This window comes from Eretmochelys imbricata, chromosome 5 (genome assembly GCF_965152235.1).
Source record: "Eretmochelys imbricata isolate rEreImb1 chromosome 5, rEreImb1.hap1, whole genome shotgun sequence".
NCBI lineage: Eukaryota > Metazoa > Chordata > Testudines > Cheloniidae > Eretmochelys > Eretmochelys imbricata.
In genome coordinates, this window is record NC_135576.1 from 85,907,254 (window position 1) to 85,920,376 (window position 13,123).

At 41.8% G+C, this 13,123-nt stretch overlaps 1 protein-coding gene across 1 annotated transcript in view; it reads left to right on the forward strand.

Annotated features, from left to right (window-relative positions):
* Nucleotides 1–1,372: 1,372 nt before the first annotated feature.
* SLC71A2 (solute carrier family 71 member 2) overlaps nt 1,373–13,123 on the forward strand; it is a 51,856-nt gene continuing 40,105 nt past the window's right edge. The window contains exon 1 of the mRNA XM_077817443.1: nt 1,373–1,707. Coding sequence (XP_077673569.1) covers nt 1,543–1,707 — 165 coding nt within the window. The 5' untranslated portion in view covers nt 1,373–1,542. The remainder of the gene's footprint in view (nt 1,708–13,123) is intronic.

Sequence of the window (13,123 nt, forward strand, 5' to 3'; positions counted from 1 at the left end):
GAGACTCAGAGTTCAGAGGTCCTTTCACATGAGTTCACCTCCGGGGGGGGGGGAGGGGCAAGAAGGCACCTTGCTTGTTCATCCCGCTGCTCACTGTTGTTTGTTGTGCCACCATTCACTCCACTGCTCTGTTGCCAATAGCCCTGCACAGTCACCTTCTGCTGCCACCTACCACTGTGACCTTTGTGAGTTGGTCTCTTGAGGTTCCACTGGCTCTCAGTGATTTCAGCTGAGCTCTCAATGGGGGAACCTCACTGCTAGTGCAGGCTGGCTGTATCTTCCACAGAAACACTGTGCCATAGCCCGTCTAAGCACTTACACCTGATTATTAGTGATTTCAGCTGTAGTGGTCACTTAACAAAACAAAAGACTATCTATGGAGCCTAATCACCACTGTCTTTAAACAGTGGAGAGGGGCAGATCAAATCATACTTGTGACTCAGGCAGACCATCAAGCAAAACACCTGTCCCCACCCTCTCTCTTGATGCCCTCAATCAACATAGGCTAAGTACAGTTCTACTGTCCTTTACTCATACAATAAGAATAACAACATTCCATTACCCCCCCACCCCCCTCCGCATTCCAGTGATTTGTAACCCAACCCCAGCCAAAATCTATCACTTGGGCAACACAGCTGTTTGCTGGATACCTGAGTAGAGTAGGTGTGAATGTAAATACAATCTGGTCCTGAAGCCTTTTCCCCCAGCTCATCACTAGCTGTCAGGGAGGGCTCATTTAGACTTTGCTTACAAATCATAATTTGACATTATTAGGTTGTCCAACATCACCGAAACGAATGCACTGACATTGTCATAAAAAACCACAGCTGTATAAGGAAGCTGAGTCTATGTTCATACTTTTCAAATCTATTACACTTTTTCAGATGCACGTATTTTATCATATATTGCATATGCTTTTAAAGTGTGTATTAATGTTTCAATTTCAATTCAAATGTCCAAACAGTCACTAAATTGGCATGTAACTAGTTCACAAAACTGGGGGGGTTGGGCAAATCCGGGGGGGGGGTGGTGTAGGGAAAACACTGCCTGGGTCCTATTCCCGGCTCCGCTGCTGGCTGGGTGACCTTGGGCAATGGATGCTCCCCATCCTCAGGTGCCGCTGTGAGCGGGCTGCCCGGCGCGGACCTGGCATTAAACACTAACCATAAGGCGGGGGGCGAGGAAAAGGCGCCGGCATCACGTGACCGGGCGGCTCTCTCGCGCTGGGGATAGATCGGTGCTAGGACCCACCTACACGACCCGCTCCGCTGCTCCGGCCCCGCCCTCCTCTGCCGCAGGCGGGAAGTGCAGCGGAGCGGGTCCGTGACGTAGTTTCCGGTGGGGGGGGGCTCAGAGCGAAGCGGCCGTAGTCACGTGGTGGCGGGGGGCAGTCGCTGTGGCCGGGGACTGCTGTCCCCTCCCCCTCCGCGGCTGAGCGGGAGCCCGGAGGCTGCAGATGAAGGTGCCGGTGGGAGGACGCCCCGAGCCTGCGCTGCCCCCGCCGCTCTGCCGTCCCGGCTGCACGGGGAGGATGGGAGCGAAATGAGCCCCGAGCCGGAGCCGCCGCCAGCCCCGGCCGGGGAGGCGGAGGCGCCAGCAGCAGCAGCGGCGGCGGCGGCAGCAGCAGCGGGGGAAGGCGGCGAGAAGCGGGGCATCTGCGTCATGCTGGTGAGGAGGATCGGCCTGAAAGCGGGCGGCGGCAGCGCGGTGAGTGCGGGGCGGGGGCGCTTGTGCTTGGGGCAGGTGGGTGAGACCCTGGCCGCTGCCCAGCCCGGCGCCGGCTCAGTTTCTCGAAGGCGGGCGAGGAAGGGGTGGTGCCCGCTGGCCGGGGGTCGCGCCGCATCTCCCGGGCCCGGGGACGCCGCCCTGGCTGCGGCGACTCCGGCGGTGACCCTGTGCCAGGGCGGCGGGACCGGGCGGCTGCTTGTGCCCCTGGCCGATCCGTTCTCCCCGTAAGCGGGGCAGCCCTGTAGCGCGGAGGTTTCCAGCCTTACGTTGTTCTTGTGTTTCTGTTGTCTGCAGCCTGGGGGAATAAATAGCCGGTCCCTGCTTGGAGCCAGGGCAGTAGCGTGCTTGCTTCTCCGTGAGAACAGCAAATTGTCACTCGGGGCAACTTTCTATGTCTCTTACTCTTAGAAGTTGACTTTGGGAGGGACACAAAGGCGCTAACCGGAAACGATTTCAGTTTAATTTCTGTTCCGAAGTCCTAGAAGGTATTATCGGCAGTGGTACTGGTTAATTGCTCACCGCATGCGTAATTAAATAACCCCCTGACCCACCGTGCATGGGGAAAATCCCGTTTGTATTTAGGGTGTATTGGATAAACTCTTCTGAAGTTGGGAGTGTCTTTAACAGCGTCCTTCATAGTAGTTTCACTTCACTGTGAATGGACTTCCACATACCAAACGTAGGTTAAAATGTTCAGTTGGTTGGAGTAAAAACTCTGCTTAACTTGCTAATAACTTGTAGTGGGTTTTGCAGCTTCTTTTGTCAAGTGGACCATAATATTGTAAATAATTGGTGGTGAGTGAATTTGGTTTCAAACCCAGTCTGTTGTACTGGCTGAAAAATTGTACGGAAGGCTTCTGCAGTTGTTTTGCTGCTCACCCCTAACCTCGAGTCACAGAACGTTGGTATGAGTTTCTATTACTGTGTTTCATATAAAGGAATTTGCAGTTTGTGTGAGCCCTGGGTGGAAGGTATATAAGGAATATTTTGTTTAAGTATATTTTGCCCTTAAAATTACCTCCTGTGTTTATCCGCCTATTCTTGGCATTTCTAGTTGGTGGTAACTTCTCTCTGCCTCCTAGCAAGCTGAAGCCATAGGGCTATTATCCACTTTAAAGGATACTGTCAACTTGAAATCCAGTCTATTTTACTTTGCGTTTCCACAGTATGCATCCGATGAAGTGAGCTGTAGCTCACGAAAGCTCATGCTCAAATAAATTGGTTAGTCTCTAAGGTGCCACAAGTACTCCTTTTCTTTTTGCGAATACAGACTAACACAGCTGTTACTCTGAAACCAGTCTATTTAAAAGTATCTTCAGGTAATAGATCTGCTCCTGAATCTCCCAGCCCATTCTTGTTTCAGCACTTTCCTGTTGTCTTTCTTTCTGAAACTGATTCAGCCTATGGCTATGTCTACATTAGAAATGCTACAGAGGCACCTCTGTAGTGTAGACACTTACTACAGGGATGGAAATGTTCTTCTGTTGATGTAATAGCTGCCACTGGAGAAGTGGATTTAAGTCATAGAAGAGTACTTCCATTGATCTAGTGGTGTCTGATCTGGTGCTTAGCTCAATTTAAGTACATTGTACAGGGCGTGAAATTTTTCCACACAGCTCATTTGGAATGGGAAGTAAACAATCAGGCAGCAGCAGAAACAAAAGTAAAGCAAATACAGTACAGTACTGTGTTAAATGTAAACTACCAAAAAAAAAAAAAGGAATGCTTGTTTAAAAAAATTGACAAAGTAAGAAAACTGTTTCTGTGCTTGTTTCATTTAAATTAAGATGGTTAAAAGCAGCATTAAGTCAATGTTATTTGTAAACTTGAAAAAACAACCAAAATGTTTTGTTCAGAGTTATGAAGACTTCAGAGTTACGAGCAACCTCCATTACAGAGGCATTCATAACTCTGAAGTTCTACTGTATTTTGTTATGTCAGTTTAGCTCATCTCAGCTGAAACCCATGTGATTGTCATATTGCTAGACCTCTGTAAGATGAGAGTTTATTGAATGGGGTTATTCAAGCTAAAATAATAAGGACCAAGTCTTGTCTTTGTGGGTGTGTGTTTGCAAAGCTCCCTTTGAAGTTAGCAGGGATAGAGAATAAGATGGAGAATATCTTATTGCCCTTATATAAATCCATGGTACGCCCACATCTTGAATACTGCGTACAGATGTGGTCTCCTCATCTCAAAAAAGATATACTGGCGTTAGAAAAGGTTCAGAGAAGGGCAACTAAAATGATTAGGGGTTTGGAATGGGTCCCATATGAGGAGAGATTAGAGACTAGGACTTTCCAGCTTGGAAAAGAGGAGACTAAGGGGGGATAAGATAGAGCAGTGGTTCCCAAACTTGTTCTGCTGAGGGATGTACTGGCTGCCGCTTCCAGGAGCTCCCATTGGCCTGAAGCAGTGAACTGCGGCCACTGGGAGCCGCGATCAGCTGAACCTGCGGATGTGGCAGGTAAACACACCGACCTGACTCACCAGGGATTTTCCCCGCACAATCAGCGGAACAAGTTTGGGAACCACTGTGATAGAGGTATATAAAATCATGGGTGGTGTGGAGAAAGTGAATAAGGAAAAGTTATTTACTTGTTCTCATAATATAAGAACTAGGGACCACCAAATGAAATTAATAGGCAGCAGGTTTAAAACAAATAAAAGGAAGTTCTTCTTCACACAGTCAACCTGTGGAACTCCTTGTCTGAGGAGGTTGTGAAGGCTAGGACTATAAGAGGGTTTAAAAGAGAACTGGATAAATTCATGGAGGTTAAGTCCATTAATGGCTATGAGCCAGGATGGGTAAGGAATGGTGTCCCTAGCCTCTGTTTGTCAGAGGGTGGAGATGGATGGTGGGAGAGAGATCACTTGATCATTAACTGTTCGGTTCACTCCCTCTGGGGCACCTGGCATTGGTCACTGTCGGTAGACAAGATACTGGGCTGGATGGACCTTTGGTCTGACCCAGTATGGCCGTTCTTATGTTCTAAATACCTGAAAAAATCATTATTCATTTTAAGAATATGCATATTTACACCCGATGTAGAAGTTGCTTGTTTAAAATACAGCATGGTTTCCTGATTTCTTACAGATTAATGCTCAGAGTGTCTGTTGCACTTTCAATTTTAAATTCAGTCTGGCAAATGAAAAATTGATCAGGATTTATTATTTGCTGAACAAATTGATGCTTTTTTACTTCATTCACATTCCATAAAGCTCAGTGATGAGACATTACAAAACTGAAAGTGGATTTATTTAAATAATTTTTTATGCTACTCATTCTCATTAGTAACTACTGAATTGTGGGAATCTCTACAGTTTTCACCATAGGTTGCTGTTGTAGGTGGTGGTGTACTAAACCTGATCAGAATCATAGGCCAGTGCTGTCTAATATACAAGGTGACCAGTGGTGTGAAGACCGTCCCATTATTCCTGCACATGTAGACTTGAGGACAAAGAAGTCAGGAAGATGGGATTTGGGGAGAGAGAGAATGAAGAGCAAAAAGACATTCTGACTAATCTTTTAAAGACAAAATACTTATTGCGTTAAAGAGAGCTGAATGTAAGTAAATGCTTTTGTAGTATTACTTCCATGTAAGCAACTGCTGTAGTTGCTACAAAGATGGATTGCAAAAGGGTGGGGAATCAGTCCATGTACACGAGGGAAGGTGGTCCAAGACTCATTTCTGTTAGGATATAGTTTTCACTATGAAAAGTTTGGGAATCTAAGCTCCTTGGAGATTTGATTAAATGTCTTAAAACAAGTGTTACCAACCTTTGGAATTAAATTTTCTTTATTTCTACAGAATGAAACTTGTTACAAAACTTCTGTGTGAGTAAACCCAGCAAACTGATTTAACAGTTGTCTTTAATTTTGTCATTTTGTCATTGGTTAAAGATAAACTGTGAAGAATAACCAACCTTTTTGTACTGTTTTTGTTTTCTGTATGTTGTATGTGGACTACTTCAAAAATGATCTTTAAGATCAGTCAGTATCTAATCTCTTTAACTTTTGTCTGTTGGTTATAGATTGACAGTTATTATACAGCTGGGTTCTTAAACTTGGTTCGCGGCTTATTCAGGGTAAATCCCTGGCAGGCAGCAAGGCGCTTTATTTACCTGAGCGTCCGCAGGTATAGCCGCTCGCAGCTCCCATTGGCCGCGTTTCGCTGTTCCTGGCCAAGGGGAGCTGTGGGAAGCAGCGTGGGCCAGGCCATCACTTCCCGCAGATCCAGTTGACTGGGAATGGTGAACCATTGCCAGTGGGAGCTGTGAGCGGCTGTACCTGTGGACGCTCAGGTGAACAAAGCGTCTCATGGCCCGCCCCAGGCTTACCCTGAGCAAGCCGCAAACCAAGTTTGGGAACTCTTGCTATACAGTAACTGGGTGTGAATTTTACTATACAACAATCTTAAAAATTAACTGTGCACTCTGTTTTTTGCCATTCAGCTGTTCAGACTTGAGTTTTCTTTCTTCGCACTTTTCTCTGTTCTTCAAAGGCTTTGGTGGAAAGGTAGATTTCATATTGGGCTCTGAAAATGTACAGACAGGGTCATTTTGAGCTCTTAGTGTTCTACAGTCTAGGACCCAACATCAGAAATGATGTTCCTCCAGGTCATGAAAGTTTTACTTTGGACACTTTTTCTGTGGCCCCACTCAGTGCAACTGTCTTAACGGGTGGCCTCTGAGGTAGTCTGGTCCAAAATTATTGATTATTAGTGCTAGCACTGTGAATTGGACAACAAAGCGAATGGAGATTGTGGACAACTGGTGTGATGTGCGCTCTGTAGCTTGCTCCACCCTAGACAAACTGCCACATGTTCTACAAGCTGGAGTTTGTTTATGCCGGCTGACCACCCTGTGATTAAAGCAATAAAGGTCATAAAGCAGCACTATGGGGTCATCTTTGTTTTGCTCTGCAGTTCTGTCCAAGTTTCTTACGTTGTGCATATTACGATGGTACTCAAGTTACTTTAAATTGCTTTTTGTCCAGTGGGAATGTCTATATCAATATGCCATTTAATTTGCAGTAATGACTACTCAGTACTTCACTACTGTTCATGAAAACAAACAGCATTTGATATCTGAGACTTCAGACTTGAGTTGCCATCTACCCACAATGTTTGTGGTATGCTGCCTAGGAACTATGTATGCTGAACAAGAGTTCCATTGTATCTGAAGTCATTGGCAAAATAATTTGCCTGGAATAATTGAAACAACTCAGGACTTGAAAAAGCACAATGTTATGATAGTGTGTAATTATCACTAAATTTGATGTACTTTGTGTGGTTTACAAATAATAGACATGAACCAATACCAACATGGAAAATTTACTTTCTAATGATAACGCAAAATAGATAAGTTCAGTGTAATTTGAAATACTGAATTAAAGGGGACTGGATGTCTTGCAGGTTCAGTAGCAGAACAGAGAGACTTTGATCTCTGGGTGGCTCGTAGACTAAATGAAATCAGTGCCTTGTTGTCTCACTTGGGTTCTAAAATGCCTAAAGCGAAGAAACCATTATCACAAGTTTTTCCCTTTCCGACAGTTTTTCAGAGATGTTGATGATTTGAAGAAGCATGGAAAAGTACTGTGTGCATCCCTACAGATAGTCCCTGGAAGTTAAGGTTGAGGCTTTTTAGGAGGGTCACATGGGGAAGCTTGCATAGTTGTTGCCCATACTGTACCTGTTGTGGCTATGGAGCATCAGGACTAGTATCTTTTCGGGAGCAGAAAATTTTATTAAAATAATCCAGAAAAATCATCAGGATTTGAATTAGGACTGTGGCATTATCAGGCCATTGTAATATGTATTGTTAAAGATCTTTTGACTGGCAGATTATACATCAGTAAATAAGGAGACAGAAAAACAATGTAATGTATTTTTTTAAGAGTAGAGAAAATGGCACTTGGGCACAAAAATAGACGTTACTGAAACAAAATATCATTTCACCTCATTTATTGTATTTCCTCTCTGATCATCCTACAAAATGACTTACTGTAAAGCTTAGCTTCTGAGGAAGCAAAAATACTCAATGCAAATTATCTAATGCACACTTCACCATATATATAGCAAAACTCAACTTTTTTTACCATCACTCTTCAGCCTCTTCTGTGTTCTGCATTTCAGAAGTGTCGAGTGGTACGACATGTACAAACTTTTACGAAGATCTTGTCCCTTCCTTACAAAGTTTATAATCTAAAAAGATAAGTGCTCTACAAAGAATGGGGAAGAGAAATGCATTTAATGTAGATTGAAATAGTATATATTTTTTCTTTTAATTAGCAGATTAAATTATTACCAGCCCTTCTTCCTAGCTGTGGATAATTGGCTGAATCCTTATAGGCATTTTAGTAGAAGTGGGCCTTCATCTCGATTTAAATTAGGATATGTTAGTTTCTTTGTGGAACATAATCCCTTTTCTGATCCACATGTAAGGGCAGAGTGGAATAAGAGAAAATTCTGTTAAACTGAATTACTCAGCTGAGAGAGATGTATTCATCAGTAATTAACTTCACAGCTATTTGGTTAGCTGAATCTACAAGTTCATCTCTTGAAACAGGAAGAAATTGTAAGCTGAAGAGACGTAATAGCCATGGAGCAAGGAATGCTGGGGTTCAAAAGTGCAGCCAAACTGTTTGGCTCTGGGCTTAAGGAGCTTTTGGCAACTTTGCAGAAGCCTGGACTCCACTGGAGAAGTCTGCAGAGGTTGTAAAGAGTACTGGATATTTCCTTTATTAAAATAAACTTTAAAAAAAGTAAGGGAATTTTAAGGTTGAAAAGCCTCTCCCCCCCCCCCCCCCGCGCCCTCCGTTTCTTGTTAGGGATGCAAAACTAAATATTCAAGGAGTTTTCTCCTGTAGTATACGCAGACGAGCTACAAATGTATCTTCTGTTTTGTTAAATGTGAACTAATGTTGTGTATACTATGAAACAGGAAGTGTAACATGGCTGTTATCCTGGGAGATCTTGACTTTTTAGGAATTTTGGTAATATTGCATTAATTCTAGTCTCTCTTCTTTTTAAAGCAACTGCATAGATAACTGTTGGTTCTGTACCAAAATAGGTACATGGAAGTGTTAATAAAGCTTAGTTAGCTGGATAAAGGCACATAAAATTAAAATCTTTAAAATGGTAAGATTTAGTGACACAAGCACAAGCTGGGGTGTTTTGATTTGTAAAAAAAAAAAAAAAAAAAAAAAAATGAAAGCATCTTGAAACTAAATACAGAGTAGGTGATTAGAGTGTTTGAAGTAGTGCTGTGAGTTGCTACTCTGCTGATTGCAGCAGTATGAATACAGGAGAGGGGAGAGATCATCCATAAAGGTAAAAAGCTACATCTTAAAAATCCCTTAACTGTCACATTTCTCTCTTTATTTTCTTAACAGCACGTTATCAGGTCACTTAATACAGACAAAAAGAAAAGGAGTACTAGTGGCGCCTTAGAGACTAACCAGTTTATTTGAGCATAAGCTTTCATGAGCTACAGCTCACTTCATCGGATGCATTGAGCTGTAGCTCACCAAAGTTTATGCTCAAATAAATTGGTTAGTCTCTAAGGTGCCACTAGTACTCCTTTTCTTTTTGCGAATACAGACTAACACGGCTGCTACTCTGAAACCTGTCATTAATATAGACAATGTGTTCTTTTGAAAGACATAACAAATAGTGCATGAATACAATGTCTACATCAGTGGAAATATGTAACCATGCTTAGCTGGTACCAAATGTCTCAATACCGTCTATTATTGTTTGGAAAAGAATTCCCAGGAGGGGGAGGAAATACTAAAGTTCATGCAAATATCAATTAAGATTCACAGACTAAACTCAGTTAATGTTTTTTCACTATTTAGTGGATTTGAGCGGCCAGTGTGTTGAAAATAAAATGGTTCTGGTTGAACTAAAAGCATCCAACATGGGGAAGGTGCACTGAAGGGGTACAGCACCTAGTACTCTGGTCATGATGGAACCCTTTTGCACTAACATAATACAAATGAAATAACAGCGGGGAGATTTATATACATAGAGAATATGAAACAATGGGTGTTACCATACACACTGTAACCAGAGTGATCACTTAAGGTGAGCTATTACCAGCAGGAGGGGGGTGGGGGAACCTTTTGTAGTGATGATCAAGGTGGGCCATTTCCAGCAGTTGACAAGAAGGTCTGAGGAGGGGGGGGGGGATAAACATGGGGAAATAGTTTTACTTTGTGTAATGACCCATCCACTCCCAGTCTCTATTCAAGCCTAAGTTAATTGTATCCAGTTTGCAAATCAATTCCAATTCAACAGTCTCTCGTTGGAGTCTGTTTTTGCAGTTTTTTTGTTGAAGTATTGCCACTTTTAGGTCTGTAATCGAGTGACCAGAGAGATTGAAGTGCTCTTCAACTGGTTTTTGAATGTTATAATTCTTGACGTCTGTTTTGTGTCCATTTATTCTTTTGACCAATGTACATGGCAGAGGGGCATTGCTGGCACATGATGGCATATATCACATTGGTAGATGTACAGGTGAATGAGCCTCTGATATTGTGGCTGATGTAATGGGTAAATGGTTGCTATGAAGCTGTTTGAGGAACAAATGCTGCCAAAAGGGGAGTCTGACACCAGTCTGTAACTTTGATCAGAGGAGTTAAATAAAGTGAAGCAGGTTATCACACTTACCGTGCTATAGTACTTTTTCAGGGAAATACTAAAAATGTAACTCTCAATAAAGGCTAAAAGTATGGTATTTGAACCACTAATAAAATGAGCTTTATTTTTTTCTTCTCCTACCAGTTCTTGTAATTACAAGTTGTGCTCTTCCTCTTATATTGTAGAAGTCTTAAGAAGCTAGGTTTATCCTCTGTAAGAGTTCATTGGGAGTCTAGGGAACAGGTTTGTTCATGTTGAACGGCTATGTTCTGGTTGAAAATGTTTTTGAATGGCATTCTTGGAATGCAGTACTCAAGTCACAGGCAACACGTTAAAATGAATGTTTTGTGAATTTACTGTTCTGTCTTTCACAGAAAGAAATTTAACTTTGGGGAGGAGAGGGGGGAAAGAACATAGAGAGGAAGAGATGTGTGGTGGAGTGGAGCTTTGTTTTTGTTTGATATTTTTAATATCTTGGTTAGGTTAAGTTAGGATTTTTTAATTTTGCCCACAGTGCTGACTGGCTAATAAGTTTGGTCATTGGCTCATTATTTGGTATTAATGAGAGAGGGGGATTTTGTGTGTTGTACCTGTACTTTTCTTCTTCACTGATTTTGCAGCTGCGTGTTGAAAGATGGTTTGGTTTCTCTTTATCATAGCACTTGCTGTACACTTTCTCAATATATAAATTCCAATAACTTATACAAGAAATATGCGTCATGATATGGCAGGAAAATACTTTCTGAAATTTCTTCATGTCACTAGGAGCATTAAACTTTTAACATGTTAACTCTTCAAAATGTTGTGATGGAGACAAGGAAAATAATCTACTCTATGGTTCAGGTGATTATCCAGATCACTTTGATTCTTCCAATGCCACACTTAAGTTCATGTGTTCTTCCTCATCTGCTGCTATAACTCCATGTTGTGGTTTTCCTTTAAGATTTGGCGGTGAGGAGCCTATCCTTTATCTTCCAGTTTCAAGAATTCTGAAGCTGTTACATTTTAAACTGATACCCATTTGTATTACTTACATTTGTCTCAACCTACTTCTCATTTTATAAACTGGGTTACACAAATTGTCTCATTCTGTTACAAGATACCAGAGCTGTATGTTTCACTATTTTGAGTACTACTACAGTGCTTCTCCTTTTGGGGGAAGGCTCTCCTTTTAGAGGTCATGTTAAACTCAATGTTCAGGGAAGTTCCTCTGAAGTACTGCAATTTTGAGTCCTGTAGGGAATTTCCAAGACACAGGGCTTGGAAATATCTTGATTGTGACAAGAAAGAGCTGAAAACTTTCTCTTTTTGGGTAATGAAAATGCTTTGTGATGTGGTCTATTCATCTTACCACACTTTAAATATTTACAACTACTGTGTAAATTTTCAGTATAACCACTTGAATACCCTGTCCTGAAAACACCTGAGGCACTTGCTTAACTTTTCTACCATGAGTAGTCCTATTGATTTAAATGGAAAGGCTCATGATGGTGAAGTTAAGCATATGCAGTAGTGATTACAGGATTGTCGTTTAAGAGACAGTGGCTGTGAGTATAATGTGGATTATGTATATAATCTATCAGTGTACCTTATTTCAAAGTTAGATGTCTGATTTTTGCCTGCATTAACCTGCTTTGACAGATACAGAACTTAATTTGTTGTGTATGTGTGCTTTTGGGAGAAGAGGTATGCAACAGCAAACAAATATTTAATAACATCTGATGGTCAGGTTAGCAATTACTGTACATTTATACACTTGATGTCTATTCTAGGGAATTCTTTTAAAATCCCACTCATGACATGGTTCATCTGAACAGCATGTTTAAGTGAACTAACATGGTAATAAAAATGCCTTGTCATAGTCCCTGATTAAAGCACATTTACAATCAGATGGTTCCCCTGGTATATCAAAGCCATTGAGCAGAGGAGGAACAGCAAATCCATAACTGTATTAGGTGTTTTCATCATAAGTGCTCTGTAAACATGAGTTAATGAAGCCTTAAAACTCCCCCTCTGTGGTAGGTACTTGAACTGTTTTACAGATGTTGTAGTTAAGGCAGAGGGGCTACAGAGGGGAAGGAGTCTGTATCGGAGCCAGTAGAGCAACAAGTTCCTGGGTCTCTAATCCTTTGACATCTATTTCTCTCGACAGAGTTGTAAACCTTTTTATGGCCATATGATTAAAATTGGAGAAAGTCTTAGTTGGAGCTTATTTAAAGATATGAGGTAAATTGTTCCAAGTTGAAAAATATATTGAAATAGTGAGCCAGGAAAAAACTCAAATCACTTGTTCAAATCTGTTGCGATTGAGAACTTCAATGCAGTTATTCAGGATGGAATATATAGTAGTCTTTCTAATGCGTAGCAAAGCACAGGTTGTAATTTAGTGCCTTTAATACCATGGAGCTAAATATACCAAACGGAAAACAATAGAGAAATTTAAAGGTCTACATACACCATGTCACGTTGCTGTTTATGATGAAATAGCTGATAAAGATCGGTGTTGCTCATTTCTGTGAACATATGCAGGACTTGAAAATCACCTACTTGCTATTCGTGGATGGACAGCTGTGCCTGTTGATTTAGGGTGCTGAAGCCATCAACTTCCGCAGAACTTAAGCTTTAATTTATTTTTGTCATGTTTCTGTCCATTAGGCATGTGATACTCTGCAGTGTTGCCTTTCTGATACTGAAGATAGACTACTGTAGTGTCTTTGCTGTTCAAACTAAGTAGCTTGTAAGAATGATTAGT